Source organism: Oncorhynchus mykiss, chromosome 10, assembly GCF_013265735.2.
Source record: "Oncorhynchus mykiss isolate Arlee chromosome 10, USDA_OmykA_1.1, whole genome shotgun sequence".
NCBI lineage: Eukaryota > Metazoa > Chordata > Actinopteri > Salmoniformes > Salmonidae > Oncorhynchus > Oncorhynchus mykiss.
In genome coordinates, this window is record NC_048574.1 from 9,290,435 (window position 1) to 9,313,260 (window position 22,826).

Here is a 22,826-nt window from a genome sequence, read left to right on the forward strand (position 1 = left end):
CAGTTTTTGATTTGTTAAAAAAGTTTAAAATATCCAATAAATGTCGTTCCACTTCATGATTGTGTCCCACTTGTTGTTGATTCTTCACAAAAAAATACAGTTTTATATCTTTATGTTTGAAGCCTGAAATGTGGCAAAAGGTCGCAAAGTTCAAGGGGGCCGAATACTTTCGCAAGGCACTGTATTTGAGACACTGCCGATTTTGCAGGTTTTCCTACTTACAAAGCATGTAGAGGTCTGTAATTTGTATCATAGGTTTACTTCAACTGTGAGAGACGGAAAATCACATTGTATGATTTTTAAGTAATTAATTAGCATTTTATTGCATCTGTTCATAACCATGGTTACCAACTGCATAGCGGAACCGGAACATAAATCACGAAAAATGGATAAATAGTTGTGGTAGCAACGGCAGATAACTACTTGTATGTACGAGATTTCACTGCAGATGAGTTTCAATGTGTGTTGAACAATATTGTCCCGTCCTCCCAGGCAGCCGGCCTGCTGTAGGATCAGATAGGGCTAAGTAGTGGGATAGTGGTGAGGTTTTAATGAGCGTAGGGTTGGTTATTTGGTAGGGCAATTTTTCTTTCCATTTCCCCGTCCTATTTCCCTTCCCTTTTGCGTCACATAGTGTAATTAATTCATACGCCAGAACAGTAGCCGGAAGCACAGGGCTAGATAAGATAAATAGATTAATAGGGAGTCCTCACACTCCATTACAGTAGGTGGCGGTGTACGCACCTTTCAGTTGGTTGCGATCAGCCAATACAAATTCAAAGAAGAAGAACTTCGCAATCTTTGTTTAGCGGTTTCGGCTTTGTAGGCTCTCTAGTCCAGACAGGAGCCACGCCGAACACACGACTACAAAAGACATCAAGGTATTTTCATTTTGGTGGTCGCATTCTATTAAAGCCGAAATGTTAGTTAACGCAGGTTTCAAGTATAAGCATTTATACATTATTTTTCTAATTGCAGACTGATCTCGATTAATGAACGGGTCGCTTGCTAGGGCATGGGAGTCTTGAGGCCTGCGACGTCTTTGTCTGCGTGCGGATAGCATGCTTTGTGTAGCTAACTAGAAAACGACCAACATTGTTGCTGGTTTTGTAAATGTATAATTCAGGCATTTACTCGCTAACGAATAACAGACGTGCAAGATAATTATAAGTCTAAACTCATAATCTAACTAGTTATCTAAGGTTACCTACTCATTAATTAAAATGTTGGCTCTTTTTTTTTAGGTCAGCCAGAGATTGATATAGGAGAACCCCCTCCAAATAAAATAGTACTGTTTAGCTAGCAACTCAAATAGCCATGCCATTGGTACAGGAGTTTAATAGACTCTGGTGTAAAATATGATGTATTACAGTAAGCCTATCTAGTAACGTTAGCTTAGCTAGTGATTTCCCGGGGTCTGATTTGAAGAAGATGTGGTGAGCTCTGGCTTTACCTCCCAAAATGGCTCCCGCCTGACCCGTTTATTCTCCTTGATAGTCAGCTGTGGTTTCAGCAAAGTCCCACACTCTTGCGAGATGGACAAACATTTTATACTTTCGAGAACGCTATATCATGTTCCTTTTTAATATGGCCAGTTATCGTTAAATCTGCAATAGGAGATTTTTGGGCGAATGGACCAAATTCACATAGAAGTGTGTGTTGTCATTCTCATTAAACAAGCGTAAGAAGCGGTAGACGTGTTCTATTTGCGTTATTTCTATGCTTCCCTTTAAATTTAATTTGCGCATGTTTTACTTTCGTTTTTGTACACCAACTGAAAATACAATATGTTTGGTTATGGAAAAGAGATTCAAACAGCGGTTTAGATGGAACAATGATTCTCTACAGTATACTTGTTTTGTCACCATAAACTGAAATTAAGCTTACTATTATAATTTTAGCAACCAGGAAATGGCGGGGTGATTTCTGCATAGTGCATCTTTAATAAATGCTAGTTCCCCATCTAGATGCACTGACTGTATTGCACTGGCATGCTAGATTAAGCTGCGGGTCATTTATTTCTGATCGATGGTTGTGGGCCAGAACTAATACTGATAATATTATTTGTACACTGCAAATTGTCCACAATTTAGCACAAAAACACATTTTATTTGTAAATAACAATTACATACATTAATTACACTGCAACACCATTTAAGAAAACAACGTTTTATTTAACTAGGCAAGTCAGTAAAGAACAAATTATTATTTACAATGACGGCCTACCAAAAGGCCTCCTGCAGGGACAGGGCCTGGGATTTAAAATAAATACAATATAAATATAGGACAAAACACGCATCACAACAAGAGAGACCTAAGACAGCAACACAGCATGGTAGCTACAAGACAGCAACACAGCATGGTAGCTACAAGACAGCAACACAGCATGGTAGCTACAAGACAGCAACACAGCATGGTAGCTACAAGACAGCAACACAGCATGGTAGCTACAAGACAGCAACACAGCATGGTAGCTACAAGACAGCAACACAGCATGGTAGCAGCACAAAACATGGTACGAACTTTATTGGGCACAGACAACAGCACAAAGGGCAAGAAGGTGGAGACAACAAAGCAGCCACATGATCACATGTCTTCTAGTGGGAATACCTGGGAACAGATTTGGCAATTAAACAATTTTATTTGCTGAAAATCCTGGTGATATACATTTTTTTTATACCCAAAACAAACAACTGCCGGAGGGGCATAAAAAAATCCCTCGCTGGTATGTTTTGGCCCGAGGTCAGCTTGTTGCCGATCCCTGATGTATAGTAGCTTACTTTGACTGTCTCTCTCAAGCCAGGGCTGACGGATTATAAAATAACCATGGCAGATGGAGAGGGATTTGTGGTGCGTATTCGTGGCCTTCCCTGGTCTTGCGCTGTGGATGAAGTGGCAAGATTTTTCTCTGGTAAAAAAAAAACGGGGATACTTTTTTCTCCCCCTAATAAAAACAAAGCCTGTAAGTATATCGTAAGTTTTTCAGGTGACTAAATTGGTGCAATAATATTCCAGATTGTAAAGTTGCAAACAATGGGACAAGCATCCATTTCACCTACACTCGCGAGGGTAGGCCTAGCGGCGAGGCCTTCGTAGAGCTGGAGTCAGAGGACGACCTCAAGATTGCTGTCAAGAAAGACCGAGAGACCCTGGGTCACCGATATGTGGAAGGTATTCATTAATTTGGTTTGTCTTCTGATTCCAATAGTATCTTTGAATTATGATTATCTTCAAGGTGATTGTGCGAACAGGTTCTGATATGAGATTAGATGCTAAAGAATCCCCGTGTTCTGTTTTCTGTCTCAGTATTCAAGTCGAACAACGTGGAGATGGACTGGGTCATGAAGCACACCGGTCCAAACAGCCCAGAGACTGAGGGGGACGGGCTTGTGAGGCTGCGTGGCCTTCCCTTCGGCTGTAGCAAGGAGGAGATTGTCCAGTTCTTCTTAGGTGTGTTTTTTGCCCTTTGTCCTCCAGTACAATTAAGATTATCGCCCTCAGTTGATATCAACATAGCTTTGAAAATACACTGCCTGTAGTTCTAGACTTGGCTGAAGAAAAATTCTTATCTTAATGGCCTCTTGTCATATCACGGAGATCAGATCCCAATTAAATGTCATCACTATGATAGTCCCATCAGACCTGAGACTTAATTCGAGCCTAGATGGATACTTCTGTTTTGGGTGAATCTTACATTAGTCGTCCACGCAACAACAGCACCACTTTTTATTAATTGGTGCAAACAAGCACTAACTTCATTTCTCCCTGCTATTCTATGGCTCCCTCTTTATTTTGTTTTATGTTCCCAAAATTAAGTAGAAAATACAGTAAGTAAATGAATTATCCAAATGCTGACAGTCACCTGGCACGCTGTTCATACGGTTCTTCTTTTTCCATAGGGGTTCTCATGTCTGATGTGGTTGTTTTCTTTCTTTTTTCATTTTGTTATTTTTTTTAAGAAAAAGAGCAACAACTCTGTGAATGGGCATGTGATTTAATATGTCCCCCCCCCACCCTGCTGGGGTTATCTGTCCTTGGGTTGAAGGGTTGGAAATCGTGCCAAATGGGATAACATTGCCGATGGACTTCCAGGGGAGGAGTACGGGGGAGGCCTTCGTGCAGTTTGCTTCACAGGATATAGCTGAAAAGGCTCTAAAGAAACACAAGGAAAGAATAGGGCACAGGTGGGGATGGATGGTTGGCTGGCTAAGCTGCTTTTCTTATGGTATTCACCTGTTACCACAATCGTCTCCTGTGGTAATGACACATGCCAAGAACCTGCACATGCTACAAGGACTATTCATACATGTATCCATTTCAGATCATCGCCCCCCCCCCCCCATAGTCTCTTCGAATTCAGAGACGCACCTCGTATTTTTGGGCCAAAACACACTTTAGTGCTGAGTGATTGTCCTGGGCTTGGGTTTTCGATTGACTTCCACTCAAAGGTGTCAGGAAACACCTTTTGTACTGTAAATGGAGAATTCAGAATATATATCACTAAACTGGGCCAGAAACAAATCAAATGCTTTTCATTTACCTCTCCCCAAATCTAGTTAATTTAGAATTTAATTTAAATGTCTTCTCTAAAAATGGCACCTTGACACCATGGTGTTTTTGCCCAAGATGGTACCAGTTTTCACTCTGCACTAATCCACAGGCCCTCATGGCATACAGATGTAACTGAGACCCAGTCTTCCTTGGGCCATGGATCCTGCAGTCACAAGGAAAGCTTTGATTTTCTGGGGGTCAATAATGGCATTTATTTCTTAATTGCATAATGGCAACACTGACAGTGTACTTCTCTATGGTTCTATTGAGTAACCATAAGAAAAGGTTTTTTACATTTTCTGGATTTCTCAGTGATAGTTTATTAAAACATCAACAGGAAAATAGCTGTAGCATTCAGTGGCTGTATGTCACTAACCCTAACAAGAGAAACTAATTTGAGACATTACTTCTCTTATCGATATTATGATTGACATGCATGGATGTGAGTAACAGGATGCAAATGCTACATTCCTATGTCCTTAGTGCTACCCGATTTTTGTTTTGCTCGTGTACAGTATTCTCCTCAATAGTCGTTAAACAATTTGGTACTAGCACTGTGGCCTAATGCTCGTCTGTGTGCCTTTTTAGGTATATTGAGATATTCAAGAGCAGCAATGCAGAGGTGCGGACGAACTACGAGCCCCCACGCAAAACCATGGGCGGCATGCAGAGACCAGGCCCCTACGACCGGCCCGGTGGTGGAGGCGGCCGTGGCTACAACGGCATGAGCCGAGGAGGCTCTTTCGACAGGATGCGTCGTGGGGGCTACGGTGGAGGTGAGGCTGGTGAGATTATAGTTCAGTTCCCTGCCATCCCTCTTCTTCTTCTTTTTCTCTCTTCACGTTTCTGCTCTGTCTTTGGAGATCACCGGTGGATGGTGATGATGGGACACATCGGCATGGGAAAACCAAACGTGTTTTTGGGTGTTAGAATGCGTACCGGAGTTCCGTATATTTCTACTGTATTCGTGGGTGGGACTAATCATAAACTTTCTAACTCTGTGCACGTCTATAGGTTCAGATCGTTATGGTGACAGTGGTTCAAGTTTTCAGAGTACGACCGGACACTGCGTGCACATGAGAGGTCTTCCTTACCGGGCAACAGAGACTGACATCTACAGTGTGAGTACCAGAACTAGTTACGTTATATACACACTCAAGTCACTGACTTGTAATGCTAATTGTTGCCACCCCCCCCCCCCCCCGCTCCCGTGTAGTTTTTCTCTCCGCTGAACCCAGTGCGTGTGCACATCGAGGTCGGGCCAGACGGGAGGGTGACTGGAGAGGCCGACGTGGAGTTTGCGACGCATGAGGACGCTGTGGCCGCCATGTCCAAGGATAAAGCCAACATGCGTGAGTCTGCAGTAATTTAATGTGCTGTGTGTGGGTCATCATCACTGCTCCTGTCTGGGTAGTTGCATCCTAAACATTCTGTCTTTTAAAATTTTTTTTATTTTTTTAAATCCAATCAGGATGTTTGCCTTGTTTCACACTGCCCTCTCTTCCTCAGAGCACCGTTATGTTGAGTTGTTCCTCAACTCGACAGCAGGGGGCAGCAATGGTGGCTATGGTGGACAGATGATGGGGGCTATGGGTGAGTTTTTATGGGAAGTAGATGAAGGCATAAAAGTATATTCTGGGCCAACGGGTGTAGTTCTGTGTGCAGAATCAGTTTGTCTTTAATTGGGACATGCACCATATTGTTGTACGGTATTTTATTTGACAGAGTTCTATTTTCCACAGCCAACCAATCTTCCTATGGAGGAAGCCAACAGATGAGTACTGGTTATACAGGTGGTTACAGCAGCCAGTCCGGCATGGGGGGGTACAATGATTACAGTAAGTGTCAGCTCTCTGCTGCCTGTCACAGGAGAGTTGTTACTAACATTAAGCCAGTTTCTTTCTTAAATTTACTTTTACTTACCATGTCAGATAAGAAAAATTCCTAACCTCTACATATAGTTTACATGGCCCTATATTGTTCACGATTTGCATCACTAATCAAAATATTACATGAGGTCATATATGCTTGGAAAGTGGAGATGTCAAAGTTATTTACATTGCTGGAGACACATTGCCATTGTGGAGACAGCGTCCCGTTTACTAGCAAAGAGAGTTGTTGTGGCAAATTTGAACTAGGGTTTGGAATTGCCAACGGACCTCACGATACGATATGCATTGAGATTCTCGTGATTCTATATGTATTGTGATTCCATACGGTGATTTTTACATCGCGGTCGGGCCATTGCTCATCATATGTCTGCTGCAGGGGGATGGAAAAGCCATGATTGTTTTGATCGGTCATTGTAATAAATGTGCTGAAAACATATTGGCTCCCTATTTAAAAAGATGGAGATGGATCTTTTTGGAGAACAAGCTACAGAAGGAAAAAATACTGGAGTGTTGGTGCAGGTACAGCCAAATAGCGCAAAAATAATATTGCAATATTGTCAATACAATTTATCGTAAAATAATATCATTAGGTAACTAGCACATTTTTTTTTTGTGTACCCCAATCCCAAAAATGAATGGTAAATAACGGAATTGTTTGCCCCCTAAGATGATTAGCTAGCCAGCTAAAATGTTTTAGTTAAACTATTAGCTAACTTTTAGCTACACTATTTTAACATGTCTCCAAAAAAATGACAATTTTGTTGACATTTTGCCGTTGCTCATCCTTTCTTTAATTTTAATTTAACTTTAATTTAAATTTAATTTAACCTTTTTTTTTCTCCCCAATTTCGTGGTATCCAATTGTTTAGTAGCTACTATCTTGTCTCATCGCGAAGGTTGAAAGTCATGCGTCCTCCGATACACAACCCAACCAAGTGCTTCTTAACACAGCGTGCATCCAACCCGAAAGCCAGCCGCACCAATGTGTCGGAGGAGACCTGGCAACCTTGGTTAGCGCGCACTGCGCCCAGCCCGCCACAGGAGTCGCTGGTGCGCGATGAGACCGGACTAACCCGGACGACGCTAGGCCAATTGTGCGTAGTCCCACGGACCTCCCGGTCGCGGCCGGTTACGACAGAGCCTGGGCGCGAACCCAGAGTCTCTGGTGGCACAGCTGGCGCTGCAGTACAGCGCCCTTAACCACTGCGCCACCCGGGAGGTCTTGAGTATCCACTTTATGTATATTTTTGCGTAGTTTGTATTGGAGAAGGTAAGTCTGCGTCGGTAATAATGCTGCTATTTCTATTTCCTGTTAGGTAATCAGAGCGGGATGAGCAACAGTTACTATGGCAGCAGCCGTGGCTCCGTGGGCATGAATGGCGGCATCGGAGCGGGATGGGGCATGTAGGGGTTCCGGGAGGGGGCGGGCAGCTGGAAAACTAGGTTCTTCGCTGTTGGCAAAGTATGTCATGTTTTGTTTTTTGCGAGTGTTACAGATTCTGTACAGTGGCTCAACTCTAATGTATGAAAGATGAGGGGAGGGCATGTTTTTATCCAAGCCTTTCTTAACCTTAACTCACTGGAGTCAGTATAATATGTTTTCTTTTGTTTTTGTATTGTGAATCTGAGACCTCATGGGCTGATGGATTTCGGTTCCGCCCTAGTTATACCTGTAGTTAAAGCCTGAATGACTGGATTGTGTGTGAAGCAACGTGTGCTTTTGTAAATATGGTAATCATGACTGCTCCTCCAAGAAACATTTTCAGATCCTTTTTCATAGTTCCTATAAACTTGCTTTGAGCCGGAGGGATTTTTATAATGTTAAAGAGCATGTTGAAATAGCTTTTTTTTTTTTTTTTAAACAGGATATTCTTTTTGGTTGACTCAACTGCTAAATGTTTTAAACCTTGTCATAGTTGTCTCATCCCCTCTCACTGTCTTGGTTTTGATTCTATTGGGCATCGTTAATAAACTTGTTAACATATTTTCTCTTGTCATTCCTTTTTAAAGCCATATATTTTGGGGCATTCACCACAAGCCTGTTTCCCAGACAACTAAAGGCTATTCCTGGTATAAGAAGAATGCTCATTGACATTCTGTTAGTTCCTACTACCCCATTCTAACACTTGGTGGCGCTGTTGACCTATTTAGTGAATACTTGTGCTTTGTTTAAAAATAATAATAATTCTTAACTAGGCAAGTCAGCCACATTCTTATTTACAAAATAGCCTCCAACACTCTACTCAACAAACTGGATGCAGTTTATCACAGTGCCATCCGTTTTGTCACCAAAGCCCCATACCCTACCCACCACAGCGACTTGTACGCTCTCCTTGGCTGGCCCTCGCTTCATACTCGTCGCCAAACCCACTAGCTACAGGTTAACTACAAGACTCTGCTACGTAAAGCCCTGCCTTATCTCGGCTCGCTGGTCACCATAGCGGCACATGCTCCAGCAGGTGTATTACACTGGTCACCCCCAGGACCAATACCTCCTTTGGCCGCCTGTCCTTCCAGTTCCAATGACTGGAACGAACTGCAAAAATCTCTCAAACTGGACACACTTATCTCCCTCACCAGCTTTAAGCACCAGCTGTCAGAGCAGCTCACAGATCACTGCACCTGTACATAACCCAAGAATGACCTCAACCCCTACTGTATTTATTTATTATACAGCTCACACCCCAGTATTTCTACTTTGCACATTCACCTACTGCAAATCTACAATTCCAGTGTTTATAATTGCTATATTATATTTACTTTGCCACCGTGGCCTTTTTATTGCCTTTACCTCCCTTATTTCACCTCATTTGCTCACATCGTATATAGCCTTGTTTTTGTACTGTATTATTGACTGTATGTTTTGTTTATTCCATGTGTAACTCAGTGTTCTATGTGTCGCACTGCTTTGCTTTATCTTGGCCAGGTCGCAATTGTAAAAGAGACCTTGTTCTCAACTAGCCTACCTGGTGAAATAAAGGTAAAATAAAAAATATAAATGTACAATGACGTCGTAACCCGGACTACGCTGGGCCAATTGTGCGAGGCAAAATACCTCTTTCTTCTTCGCCGCACACTTCTGGTAATAGCCCCCTAACCTACATTAGGCGCACCGGTACTGGTCGACAACGTGCCTGTCCATATGCGCGCGTTAGGCTAAATACCGTCCGTTTTTATTTATTTGACATATTCTATCAACTTACATTCTCGGACAAATCAAAGGTTTTTATAATAAAATAATTATAGTGATCGCTTGAGATTTGTAAATTGAAAGTCTAAAAAACTGACATGTTCTAGCACGTGCATGAATAGGTAGGTAGGTATACACTGAAGGCTTCCTTTTATTAGAGGATAGGCAGGTACAATTGGATATCAGGGTGTATATAACCTGCCGTCGTCCCTGGCTTGCTGCTGGATTGATCATCACACTGGAGGCTACGGAATGTCAAAAATAATGACATTAGGATGTCCTCTCATTGAATACGAGGCATAGCCAATATATTATCTGCCATGAAATTCACACTACAGTATAGGTTCTGCCTCTATTGAAAGGTGTGGCCATGAATCATTGGGAGGCAACATACATAATTGCACCAGTAGGAAACAGTTCTTTTCCAACTGTGCGCCCAAGGCAGTAGACTGGGATACAGAGGTCACAAGCAGAGAAGCAGCGACACCTTTAGCTTACTGGACACGTTTAACTCGGAATAGATCGTACCGTGGAATTTACATCAAAAGGATTTACGCCTCGTTCTGAGTGTATTTTCGCCAACTCAAAAGAAAAACAGCGATGAATATTTATCTCAGATTTGCAATCTTTATAGTTTATGGATCAGGTGAGTGAGTCGGGACCAATGACTGGTCTGCACTTAAAACCAAATCGTGACAATGTTGCAGCGATTTGTTTATAGGGGTATATTATATAGGCTCGCCCAGCCGCTCTAACAATGTATAGAATAACATCTTTAGGAATATATAATAGTAGGCTATATGCAATATATTAACATTTATAGCATGTTTTAAGATGTATAGCCTAATATGTCAAACTATTTAAAGTGTCAATGAACTGTAGTCGGAGCGTGTTTCCTCTCTCTCTCTCTCTTGCTATCGCTCGGGAGGAATTGTCCTACTTTGTGTGGCTGCATTCAATCTCACGTAAATAAAGTTTCCTATGTGTGTCTCCAGTGTCTTTCAGGATATCAAGTGGTAACTCTGCCAATACCATTGACAGGCACGGGGATAAGTCTCCTGTCCAATTAGCTGTGGTCAGTCTCCTCCACAATGATAAGGAAATAAGAGACAACCAGCTAGAATATGACGAGGAGGAATACTATTATGAACATGGTGATGAGGACTATCTGTCTGGGGATTATGAAATGCAGTTTCCAAAAGGTACAGTAGTTTACCAGTAGTTTATTCATCAGCCCCTCCAGTCTAGAACGTTTTCAAAGATTCACGTTTTGCATATGGAATGTTTAATAAGGAACCTATTTATACAATGTATATGGATCTTATATCTCTGAATCCCAATTATTTGTTGTTAATAAATGTATTGTTCCGATCTTCCTCTCATCTCCAGTGGCATTTTCCACCAAGCCGAAAGATCTGCCCGTGGCTCCTTACACAGTCAGGACAAGGGAGGGCAAGAGAAAAGGAAAGGGTAAGAAGAGGAACCCCTGTCTGAGGAAGTATAAAGACTACTGCATTCATGGGGTCTGCCAATACCTGAGAGAACTACGAGAGCCATCCTGCATGTGAGCCCCGTCCTCTCATTCAGCACCATATCCGTATTGTGTTAGACACTTATCGTGTGTGTGTGTGTGTGTGTATATGTGTGTGTGTGTGTGTATATGTGTGTGTGTGTGTGTGTATATGTGTGTGTGTGTGTGTGTGTGTGTGTGTGTGTGTGTGTGTGTATGTATGTATGTATGTATGTATGTGTGTGTGTGTGTGTGTATTTGTCTGTGTGTGTGTGTGTGTGTGTGTCTCCAAACTCAAGTCACTGTTTACTGTATTTCTTTGTAGATGTTTGCTTGGATACTCTGGTGAGCGGTGTCACCTTTTCACCCTGCCAGTGACAAAGGAAGCAGAAGGCTACAACAGGACAATAGCACTGGCTGTGGTGGCAGTGGTTGTGTCCTTTCTGTGTCTGACAGTCATCGCCATATTAATGGCCATCAGGTCAGTGTGCCTCAGAGCTTGTTTTTCTGTCTTTTGGAAAGGTTTGAGATGTTTCAGGATCACCAACTTGCCTCTGTCCTGTCCACAAATAACACGTATTGTTTTTCTCCTTTGTCATATCAGGTATCATAAGCAAGGTCAATACAACCTTGAAAATGAGGAGAAGGTCAAGCTTGAGGCGGTCGCATATCCTTGAGAATTTAGTGACAGAGTGAGTGTCTTTCTATTGCATAATGATTCATGACCCCGTACTGTTTTTTTTGTTTGTTGTCTGAGGCATTGTCATAAAGTGAAGTAAATAGGTGGTTGCTTATTGTTTCTCCATGTGCTCTATTCCAGCTAGGAGGATGACAATTCTACCTCAGTTCATTTTAAGATAAAGTTCATCCCCAAGAGGAACCTGTGGCGATGTAGGGGGGAGATGGATTATGTTTACCACGTAGGAAACCTGCCCGGCATGGTCTGACAGACCTCCTGAAAGACAGTCCGGAACCATGATTGTATGCGTGGGCCATTTCCCAATTGGAACAGAAATCTCCATTAACTAATTGGGGCACACTAACTTGACTGAAGTCATTTTACATGACACGGAGGAATTAAAACAGACCGTGGAGAGAATTTAGGGAATTTAGATTGTTGTCAGTTGGTGTCACTACCAACGTGACGCTCATCCCTCAAGCTATCTGACGTACAGTATGACAATAGGGAATTTATTGTGGGCTCTCAGCTGTGTGGAGTTTTCCTTCTCCATCTAAAATGTTTCATTATTTGTAGAAAAGGGTGCAAAGTGCCTATGTTCCATTCAATCTTTCTATGTGGTTTTTACCAGAATTTCTCATTGTAGTATTGGTGTATTGTATCAATCAGTCCTTTAAATAATGTATTTATTTAATACGTAAGTGGTACTTATTCAGATTTGTACTTGCTTTTTTATGTTCAGAGTGCACTGGCAGTTTGTTTGTATGCTTCTGTATTCTGTCAAATGTATGTTAATATGTATTTATAGTGTAAAACAACATGCTGCTCATGTTTTGATCTAACATTTGGTTATACCAAAAATAATAAACCTATAAAAAAATAAAAACAGAAACGCAGAAGAAATTCTGAAGGTGAAAGATCATTCATTATGTACTTGCTTCTATTTCACTGATTGATAGAGTGAGGCTTGAACCATCAATGATGCTAGAAATGAAACGTTTTGTTAAAAAAAAAAAAAATAGAGGAATAAGGACAAGAGTTTGATGTAAACTGCAATTTGATGAAACATCAACTTGAGAAATGTTTTCAGAATGAAAATGGCAAAAATAAAACACAGCTTTTCACAGTCAAATTTACAGGTAGTTCTCATTCTTGTAATTCCTTGTTTTATTTTCCTTACTGATGATGAAGTTATATGGGGTTTGCAAAACACTGTTTTTACCTACACTCTTTCTGTTCCGATCATGTTTACCAGTCACTGGAGATACTCTGGGAACATTGTGTGCTATGATAATAGAGAGTTTGTGTGGTTTAACCACTGGCGCCATTTCGGTTGACGGTCAGTAAACCCCCGAGGAAGCACTTCCTGCAGTGGTAAAACAAATCTCTCCATTTAGGTACGGTATCACAAATCAAATCAAATCAAATGTATTTATATAGCCCTTCGTACATCAGCTGATATCTCAAAGTGCTGTACAGAAACCCAGCCTAAAACCCCAAACAGCAAGCAATGCAGGTGTAGAAGCACGGTGGCTAAGGAAAAACTCCATAGAAAGGCCAAAACCTAGGAAAGAAACCTAGAGAGGAACCAGGCTATGTAGGGGTGGCCAGTCCTCTTCTGGCTGTGCCGGGTGGAGATTATAACAGAACATGGGCCAAGATGTTCAAATGTTCATAAATGACCAGCAGGGTCAAATAATCAGGCTTGGTAAACACATTCTACAGTGACCATCTGTAGTTCAAATACTATAGGTATAGGGGATAGCTGATTGCTAAACAAAGTCAAAGATGTCAGTGGAATGACCAGCTTCCCTATTCCCTAATAATTTGGCTGGTGCTTATGTTTGTCCTATTTCACACATGTAAAAGTATGCATTAATACGCCTAAACTGGGACATGCTTAACACCCCGGCCATCCTACAATCCAAGCTTGATGCCCTCAATCTCACACAAATGATCATTGAACCAACCAGGTACAACTCCAAATCTGTAAACACGGGCACCCTCATTGATGTCATCTTAACTAACTCGCCCTCCAAATACACCTCTGCTGTTTTCAATCAAGAGCATGCCCCATTCAAAAAATGTAGAACTAGGAATATATATAGTCCTTGGTTCACTCCAGACCTGTCTGCCCATGACCAGCACAAAAACATCCTGTGGCGTTCTGCATTAGCATCGAAAAGCCCCCATGATATGCAACTTTTCAGGGAAGTTAGGAACAAATATACACAGGCAGTTAGGAAAGCTAAGGCTAGCTTTTTCAAACAGAAATTTACATCCTGTAGTACTAACTCAAAAAAGTTCTGGGACACTGTAAAGTCCGTGGAGAATAAGAGCACCTCCTCCCAGCTGCCCACTGCTCTGAGGCTAGGAAACAGTCACCACCGATAACTGCCCTGCACCCTACACAGCAACCCGCCAAAGCCCCCACCATTTCTCCTTTACCCAAATCCAGATAGCTGATGTTCTGAAAGAGCGGCAAAATCTGGACCCCTTCAAATCAGCCGGGCTAGACAATCTGGTCCCTCTCTTTCTAAAATTATCTGCCAAAATTGTTGCAACCCCTATTACTAGCCTGTTCAACCTCTCTTCCGTATCGTCTGAGATTCCCAAAGATTGGAAAGCTGCCGCGGTCATCCCCCTCTTCAAAGGGGGGGACACTCTAGACCCAAACTGCTCCAGACCTATATCTATCATACCCTGTCTTTCTAAGGTCTTTGAAAGCCAAGTTAACAAACAGATCACCGACCATTTCGAATCCCACCGTACCTTCTCCGCAATGCAATCTGGTTTCTGAGCTGGTCACGGGTGCACCTCAGCCACGCTCAAGGGCCTAAACGCTATCATAACTGCCATCGATAAGAGACATTACTGTGCAGCCGTATTCACCGACCTGGCCAAGGCTTTCGACTCTGTCAATCACCACATTCTTATTAGCAGACTCAACAGCTTTGGTTTCTCAAATGAATGCCTCGCCTGGTTTACCAACTACTTCTCAGACAGAGTTCAGTGTGTCAAATCGGGGGGCCTGTTGTCCGGACCTCTGGCAGTCTCTATGGGGGTGCCACAGGGTTCAATCCTTGGGCTGACTCTCTTCTCTGTATAATATCAATGATGTTGCTCTTGCTGCAGGTGAGTCTCTGATCCACCTCTACGCAGACGACCCCATTCTGTACACCTCTGGCCCCTCTTTGGACACTGTGTTAACTAACCTCCAGACGAGCTTCAATGCCATTACAACTCTCCTTCCGTGGCCTCCAACTGCTCTTAAACGCAAGTAAAACTAAATGCATGCTATTCAACCGATCACTGCCCGCACCTGCCCGCCCGTCCAGCATCACTAGTCCAGCATCACTACTCTGGACGGTTCACTATTTGCAATCATTTCAAATACTTACTTTAGCTGTGAAAAACTTTAGCTTGCCTGTTGCAATAGAAAAGTCCCAAAATTGTCAACCCCCACCAACTTCAAAAAGGCCATCAATGTAAAATAAGAATTTGTTCTTAACTGACTCGCCTAGCTAAATAAAATAATAAAAAAATAAAAATAGTATGTGAACTCAGGTCTGATGTTGACACAACGTTGTCCTATTTGTTCATGTAGGCCTTTGCAGAGCTGCAATCGAAGAAGAAAAAAGAATGGCACACAACAAAAGGTGAAACTGGCAGATCTTCAGATCGACCATCTCACTGGCATGAAGAAACACGTGCAGAAATCAAGTGTGAGTAACAGTCTCTGGTCTGATTACTGTATTTATTCACCAAGAAAACACACTTCCCATGAAGTAACCTGTTTGTGTTGCTGTCACTTATGCTCTTCAGTAGCACAATTATGCTGACCTAAATGTAATCTCATCCTGTCCAAAGATGGGAGAGCAAGTATCACATCACAATTTCGAAACATAAGCCTGGTTGTAAGGGGAAACCCATGACACGTAGAGACCGGATGTAGTAAGATCGGAATTAAATTCCCACCACCCTCATGACATCAATCAGTCACCCTCCGGGCCTCTTTTTACGCTGTTGCTACACTCTGTTTATTATCTATGCATAGTCACTTAAACTCTACCTACGTACATATTACCTCAAGTACCTCGACTAACCGGTGCCCCCACACATTGACTCTGTACCGGTACCCCCTGTATATAGCCTCCACATTGACTCTGTACCGGTACCCCCTGTATATAGCCTCCACATTGACTCTGTACCGGTACCCCCTGTATATAGTCTCCACATTGACTCTGTACCGGTACCCCCTGTATATAGCCTCCACATTGACTCTGTACCGGTACCCCCTGTATATAGCCTCCACATTGACTCTGTACCGGTACCCCCTGTATATAGCCTTGCTATTGCCATTTTACTGCTGCTGTTTAAAATTATTTATTACCTTTATTTAAAAAAATGTACTTATCTATTTTTTATTTAAGACTTATTTTTCTTAAAACGTCTGAAAGCATTGTTGGTTAAGGGCTTCAGCATTTCACTGTAAAGTCTACACTAGTTGTATTCAGCATTTCACTGTAAAGTCTACACTAGTTGTATTCAGCATTTCAATTTAAAGTCTACACTAGTTGTATTCAGCATTTCACTGTAAAGTCTACACTAGTTGTATTCAGCATTTCACTGTAAAGTCTACACTAGTTGTATTCAGCATTTCACTGTAAAGTCTACACTAGTTGTATTCAGCATTTCACTGTAAAGTCTACACTAGTTGTATTCAGCATTTCACTGTAAAGTCTTCACTAGTTGTATTCAGCATTTCACTGTAAAGTCTACACTAGTTGTATTCAGTATTTCACTGTAAAGTCTACACTAGTTGTATTCAGCATTTCACTGTAAAGTCTTCACTAGTTGTATTCAGCATTTCACTGTAAAGTCTACACTAGTTGTATTCAGTATTTCACTGTAAAGTCTACACTAGTTGTATTCAGCATTTCACTGTAAAGTCTACACTAGTTGTATTCAGCATTTCACTGTAAAGTCTACACTAGTTGTATTCAGCATTTCACTGTAAAGTCTACACTAGTTGTATTCAGCATTTCACTGTAAAGTCTACACTAGTTGTATTCAGCATTTCACTGTAAAGTCTACACTAGTTGTATTCAGCATTTCACTGTAAAGTCTACACTAGTTGTATTCAGCATTTCACTGTAAAGTCTACACTAGTTGTATTCGGCGCATGTGACAAATAAAACTTGATTTAATTTGAACCCTCATTCCCTTTCACTTCCTCTGTGTGTGTGTGTGTGTGTGTGTGTGTGTGTGTGTGTGTGTGTGTGTGTGTGTGTGTGTGTGTGTGTGTGTGGATAAATGTCTGTATCCTTCAATTTGTCTCAATTCCCCCTACTTAGACAATGTCCTTTGTTGAGTCTTGCACAGTTAGTGTACTGTTATACAAGAACACCTCAGTTTATCATTGGGCTACATCGTGCCCAAATTGAACTGGAATTCAATACTCTTATTAATGCCTTTTGCTAGCATGGCAAGGGTTATCGTTTGGTTTACAATGTTTTATTGTAACATTGTTTTACTGTTTTTTAAATGTGACTTCTTGTGAAGTCTTCTCCCCTCACACCCTGATTTCACGCTTTCCCTCTCCTTTTTCCCTCTCCTCTCTCCTCTTTCCCCCTCCCTCTCCTCCTCTTTTTCCCTCTTCTCTCAATTTTATTTTCCCCTCCCCCTCTCCTCTTTCCCTCTCCCTCTCTCCTCTTTCCCTCTCCCTCTCTCTTCTTTCCCTCTCCCCCTCTCCTCTTTCTCTCCCCTCTCCTCTCTTTTCCTCTCATCTCTCCTCTTTCCCTCTCCCTTTCCCTCTCTCCTCTTTCCCTCTCCCTCTCTCCTCTTTCCCTCTCTCTTCTTTCCCTCTCTCATCTTTCCCTCTCTCTTCTTTCCCTCTCCCTCTCTCCTCTTTCCCTCTCTCTTCTTTCCCTCTCCCTCTCTCCTCTTTCTCTCCCCTCTCCTCTCTTTTCCTCTCTCCTCTTTCCCTCTCCCTCTCTCCTCTTTCTCTCCCCTCTCCTCACTTTTCCTCTCATCTCTCCACTTTCCCTCTCCCTTTCCCCTCTTTCCCTCTCTCTTTCCCATATTTCCCTCTCTCCTCTTTCCCTCTCTCCTCTTTCTCTCCCCTCTCCTCTCTTTTCCTCTCTCCTCTTTCCCTCTCCCTTTCTCCTCTTTCTCTCCCCTCTCCTCTCATCTCTCCTCTTTCCCTCTCCCTTTCCCCTCTTTCCCTCTCCTCTTTCCCTCTACCTTTCCCCTCTTTCCCTCTCCTCTCTCCTCTTTCCCTCTCCTCTCTCCTCTTTCCCTCTCCTCTTTCCCTCTCCTCTCTCCTCTTTCCCTCTCCTCTCTCATCTTTCCCTCTCTCCTCTTTCCCTCTCCTCTCTCCTCTTTCCCTCTCCTCTCTCATCTTTCCATCTCTCCTCTTTCCCTCTCCTCTCTCCTCTTTCACTCTCCTCTCTCATCTTTCCATCTCTCCTCTTTCCCTCTCCCTTTCCCCTCTTTCCCTCTCTCCTCTTTCCCTCTCCTCTCTCATCTTTCCCTCTCCTCTCTCTCAGGTTCATCTTGCAGTCTAAAGAAGATATCAACACACAGCTGACTGACAAACATAGGACGGTGAATGAGATAATTAAGGAACTTGAGGTGCCCAGTAATATTGGCACAGATACGAGTGCACATAGATCCATACACTGTTAAATATTATGAAGATTCAATCCTTGATATCTCTCCCACTTAGCTTTGTAGGGTTCTGAGTTGTGTTGGTAATGAGAATATTGCTCAGGCGAACACCTCTCTAAATCTAAGTTTTACAGCACCTTTTATACAGTGCATTTGTAAAGTATTCAGATCCCTTGACTTTTTCCACATTTTGTTACATTACAGTCGTATTCTAAATGGATTTAAAAAAAAACAAAGAATCTATCTACACACAATACCCCATATTGACAAAGCGAAAACAGTTTTTGTTTTACATTTTTGCACCTTACATAAGTATTCAGACCCTTTGCTATTAGACTTGAAATTGAGCTCAGCTGCATCCTGTTTCCATTGATCATCCTTGAGATGTTTCTTCAACTTGATTGGAGTCCACCTGTTGTAAATTCAATTGATTGAACATGATTTAGAAAGGCACAGACCTGTCTATATATAAGGTTCCACGGTTGACAGTGCATGTCAGAGCAAATACCAAGCTATGAGGTCTAAGGAATTGTGTCGAGGCACAGATCTGGGGAAGGGTACCAAAACATCTGGTCTGCAGCATTGAAGGTCCCCAAGAACACAGTGGCCTCATAATGCTTTAATGTAAGAAGTTTGGAACCACCAACACTCTTCCTAGAGCTGGCCGCCCAGCCAAACTGAGCAATCAGGGGAGAAGGGCCTTGGTCAGGGAGGTGACCAAGAACCCGATGGTCACTCTGACAGAGCTCCAGAGTTCATCTGTGGAGATGGCAGAACCTTCCAGAACCATCTCTGCAGCACTCCACCAATCAGGCATTTATGGTAGAGTGGCCAGACCGAATCCACTCCTCCATAAAAGGCACAAGACAGCCCGCTTTGAGTTTGCAAAAAGGCACCTAAAGGACTCTCAGACCATGAGAAATAAGATTATCTGGTCCGTAGGAAACCAATATTGAACTCTTTGGCCTGAATGCAAAGCGTCACATCTGGAGGAACCCTGGCACCATCCCTACGGTGAAGCATGGTGGTGGCGGCATCATGCTGTGGGGATGTTTCTCAGCGGCAGGGACTGGGAGACTAGTCGGGATCGAAGGAAAAGATGAATGGAGCAAAGTACAGAGAGATCCTTAATGAAAATACACTCCAGAGAGCTCTGGACCTCAGACTGGGGCGAAGGTTCACCTTCCAACAGGACAACGACCCTAAGCACACAGCCAAGACTCTGAATGTCCTTGAGTGGCCCAGCCAGAGACCGGACTTGAACCCGATCTAACATCCCTGGAGAGCTGTGCAGCGACGCTCCCCATCCAACCTGACAGGGCTTGAGAGGATCTGCAGAGAAGAATGGGAGAAACTCCCCCAATACAGGTGTACCAAGCTTGTAGTGTCATACCCAAGAAGACTCGAGGCTGTAATTGCTGCCAAAGGTGCTTCAACAAAGTACTGAGTAAGGGGTCTGAATACTTATGGAAATGTGATATTTCATTTCTTATTTTTAATACATTTGCAAAATTTTCTAAAAACCTGTTTTTGCTTTGTCATTATGGGGAATTGTGTGTAGATTGATGGCAGGGAAAAAAAACAATTGAATCCATTTTAGAATAAGGCTGTTTTATTTTATTTAACTAGGCGAGTCAGTTAAGAATAAATTCTTATTTTCAGTGACGGCCTAGAAACAGTGGGTTACAGGGGCAGAACGACAGATTTTCACCTTGTCAGCTCGGGGATTTGATCTTGCAACCTTTCGGTTACAAGTCCAATGCACTAGCCACTAGGCTACCTGCCGCCCCATACGCTGTAACGTAACAAAATGTGTTAAAAGTCAAGGGGTCTGAATACTTTTCCGAATGCACTGTCCAGGATATGCTGTCAACGTACACAACATGTACCAACGAATGCACTGTCCAGGATATGCTGTCAACATACACAACATATACCAACGAATGCACTGTACAGGATATGCTGTCAACGTACACAACATATACCAACGAATGCACTGTCCAGGATATGCTGTCAACGTACACAACATGTACCAACGAATGCACTGTACAGGATATGCTGTCAACATACACAACATGTACCAACGAATGCACTGTACAGGATATGCTGTTCCTTTTATATGATCACTTTGTGGCTTGTGTCAATATGGAAACATGGCTTTTAGGGCTTGTTGTAATCATCGGTACATCTAATCTCCTTAATTTCCTGCGAGAAGTACAGAGTTACCTAACGTAGCACACAAACCATGTTTGAGATCAACACACTGCATGTGATGTGTCCAAACAGATGTTACACCTTCTAACCACTAAAGTCATAATCTAATTTTCAATTCATGAATTTCAAGTCACTTTCTGAATTGACACAAACCCTACTGTAGATGTTGTAGCCACTACACCCTGTTGTAGTCACTCCACCCTGTTGTAGTCACTCCACCCTGTTGTAGTCACTCCACCCTGTTGTAGTCACTACACCCTGTTGTAGTCACTCCACCCTGTTGTAGTCACTGCACTGTGAATATTGACTTCATGCCAAGACCTAATCCCAGTTCTGGCATACTTTCCATTTTTCCTGAGTGACACAGCCTCTCTTTTAAAATCAGAAATGGATGTTTGTTTTCTCTCTGCAGTCTCAAATATAGCCTTTAGCATTTTCTTTATGCTATTCATTTTTGAGACCAGTGTAATTTAAATGAATGATGGACGTTTTTATATTGTCTGGAATGTAACAGATATTTGTGAAAAAACAGACATCCCGTGTTGGCCAAACACAAATGATGCAAATAATCTTTCGCACAACTTGTACAATATACAAATGTGTCGTTCCTGAGAAGTCTGTGGCTGTGTGAACGGCCCTGTGTCTATTTAAAGAAACTTGACAGTGACACTGGGTTATCAGGCCATGAAGGAAGTGACTGAGAAAACCAGCTCTCTATCGCAGAATGCATGGAATTCTCTCCCCTATGTGTGTAGATATGGAAAGTCTCTGTTGCATCTTTAATGGGAATTCCAAGAGCTCTTCTTTACTCATGTTCCAGCAGAAACAAATGGCTTTTAATAGACATTTCTCTATTTCTGAAGTACATACTAATGCACTCCTTATTATACTGACAAAAAAAATATAAAAAACTTGAGACATCTGTGGCATTGTGTTGTGTGACAAAACGTCACATTTTAAAGTGGCCTTTTATTGTCCCCAGCACAAGGTGCCCCTGTGTAATGATCATGCTGTTTAATCAGCTTCTTGATATGCCACACTTGTCAGGTGGATGGATTATCTTGGTGAAGGAGAAATGCTCACTAACAGGGATGTGAACAAATTTGTGCACAACATTTTAGAGAAATAAGATTTTGGTGATTTATTTTATTTGATTTCAGCTCATGAAAAATGGGACCAACACTATGTGTTGCGTTTCATATTTCCGTTCAGTGTAGCAATGTAATTAACAATCTAACTAACATGGAATGTATTATCGCAACAACTACTAGTGTCAAATGCGTGATTGAACGACTGGTGTGAGATGACGGTATGACTGTTCCACCCTGACCTGTCAAGAACGTGGCCTGTGGGGACAAAGCTCCCATACACCTCCACCCTGTACCGTAGGAAATATTGGTCACAAAGAATGGCGTCAGCTGGCATTTCTGAACAAATGCTTTTCACTGTACCAGTCCTTTGTCCGCTATCGACCAGAACAGCAGTTCCTAGTTTCCCTGGAAACAAGGATTTCATTGGGTTCAGTGGGATATTCACTATGTTATATTAATCAACAGCTGTTTCTGGGCCCTCATTTATAAACATACATTTTAAGCTAAATTACAGCGTGCGCCATTTTGGAACATACTGCACACGGCCCCAAAAAATATTTGTAAACTTGGGGCTTGTTTCCCATAGAAAATCGGACATGTCGTAAAACTGTGTGCACGTGAACCAGCGTTATAACTCCACCTTTTATGGGGACAATAACGCCCTTATTTGCTTCATACTTTGTATGTATTGGAATTAGGCCAAGATTAGGCCAGGGTTTTAGGCCAGGGTTCCTCCAACTGGTGGCCCGCGGGTGGTTTTATCTGCCCCCCCCAAGTTTTATGAGAAACATTTTATTTTTTTCTTGGTTGGACATAAAATACTCTAAAAACAGGAAATCAGCTCCAAGTGATTTTAATTTAGGACATATGTTCTCAAGTATTCCCATGCATAATGGAAAGACAAATGTAAGCAAGGTTTGAAATTATTATGTTTTAGTCAAATATTATATCGTTTTTGGGATTCTTGTGATCAATTTGCAGTCTGCAAATGATATGTAATTATGTACCGGCTGCCCCTAAACATGGC

The 22,826-nt window shown here is 42.2% G+C and overlaps 2 protein-coding genes across 7 annotated transcripts; both read left to right on the top strand.

Moving 5' to 3' along the window:
- Nucleotides 1-722: 722 nt before the first annotated feature.
- LOC110533394 (heterogeneous nuclear ribonucleoprotein H) lies at nucleotides 723-8,428 on the top strand. Of its 5 annotated transcripts, none has more exons than XM_021617544.2 (11): nucleotides 723-881; nucleotides 2,800-2,911; nucleotides 3,016-3,171; nucleotides 3,307-3,450; nucleotides 4,046-4,184; nucleotides 5,140-5,336; nucleotides 5,566-5,672; nucleotides 5,768-5,903; nucleotides 6,061-6,144; nucleotides 6,294-6,389; nucleotides 7,760-8,428. In XM_021617544.2, the coding sequence occupies exons 2-11, from the start codon at nucleotides 2,827-2,829 to the stop codon at nucleotides 7,849-7,851; spliced, it is 1,236 nt and encodes a 411-aa protein (XP_021473219.1). In that variant the 5' UTR covers nucleotides 723-881; nucleotides 2,800-2,826; the 3' UTR covers nucleotides 7,852-8,428. The 5 variants fall into 5 exon arrangements, with proteins under 5 accessions (XP_021473219.1, XP_021473221.1, XP_021473222.1 ...); XM_021617546.2 differs by having other exon boundaries at nucleotides 724-881; nucleotides 7,756-8,428; XM_021617547.2 differs by having other exon boundaries at nucleotides 724-881; nucleotides 5,140-5,327; nucleotides 7,756-8,428.
- A 1,003-nt stretch (nucleotides 8,429-9,431) lies between these two features.
- On the top strand, nucleotides 9,432-12,695 carry hbegf (Heparin-binding EGF-like growth factor). Of its 2 annotated transcripts, NM_001165167.1 has the most exon segments (6): nucleotides 10,064-10,279; nucleotides 10,629-10,835; nucleotides 11,023-11,197; nucleotides 11,469-11,624; nucleotides 11,748-11,835; nucleotides 11,964-12,695. In NM_001165167.1, coding segments are annotated over 4 exon segments (420 nt in total). In that variant the 5' UTR covers nucleotides 10,064-10,279; nucleotides 10,629-10,819; the 3' UTR covers nucleotides 11,821-11,835; nucleotides 11,964-12,695.
- Nucleotides 12,696-22,826: the final 10,131 nt, after the last annotated feature.

Excerpts from the sequence above, each read along its gene's own strand:
- LOC110533394 (XM_021617544.2), top strand. The coding sequence starts at position 2,827 with ATGGCAGATGGAGAGGGATTTGTGGTGCGTATTCGTGGCCTTCCCTGG. Across the intron at positions 2,912-3,015 it reads AGTGGCAAGATTTTTCTCTG|ATTGTAAAGTTGCAAACAAT; the intron begins GTAAAAAAAAAA and ends ATAATATTCCAG. Across the intron at positions 5,904-6,060 it reads CAAGGATAAAGCCAACATGC|AGCACCGTTATGTTGAGTTG; the intron begins GTGAGTCTGCAG and ends TCTCTTCCTCAG.
- hbegf (XM_036989328.1), top strand. The coding sequence starts at position 10,234 with ATGAATATTTATCTCAGATTTGCAATCTTTATAGTTTATGGATCAG. Across the intron at positions 10,280-10,628 it reads CTTTATAGTTTATGGATCAG|TGTCTTTCAGGATATCAAGT; the intron begins GTGAGTGAGTCG and ends GTGTGTCTCCAG. Across the intron at positions 10,836-11,022 it reads TGAAATGCAGTTTCCAAAAG|TGGCATTTTCCACCAAGCCG; the intron begins GTACAGTAGTTT and ends TCTCATCTCCAG.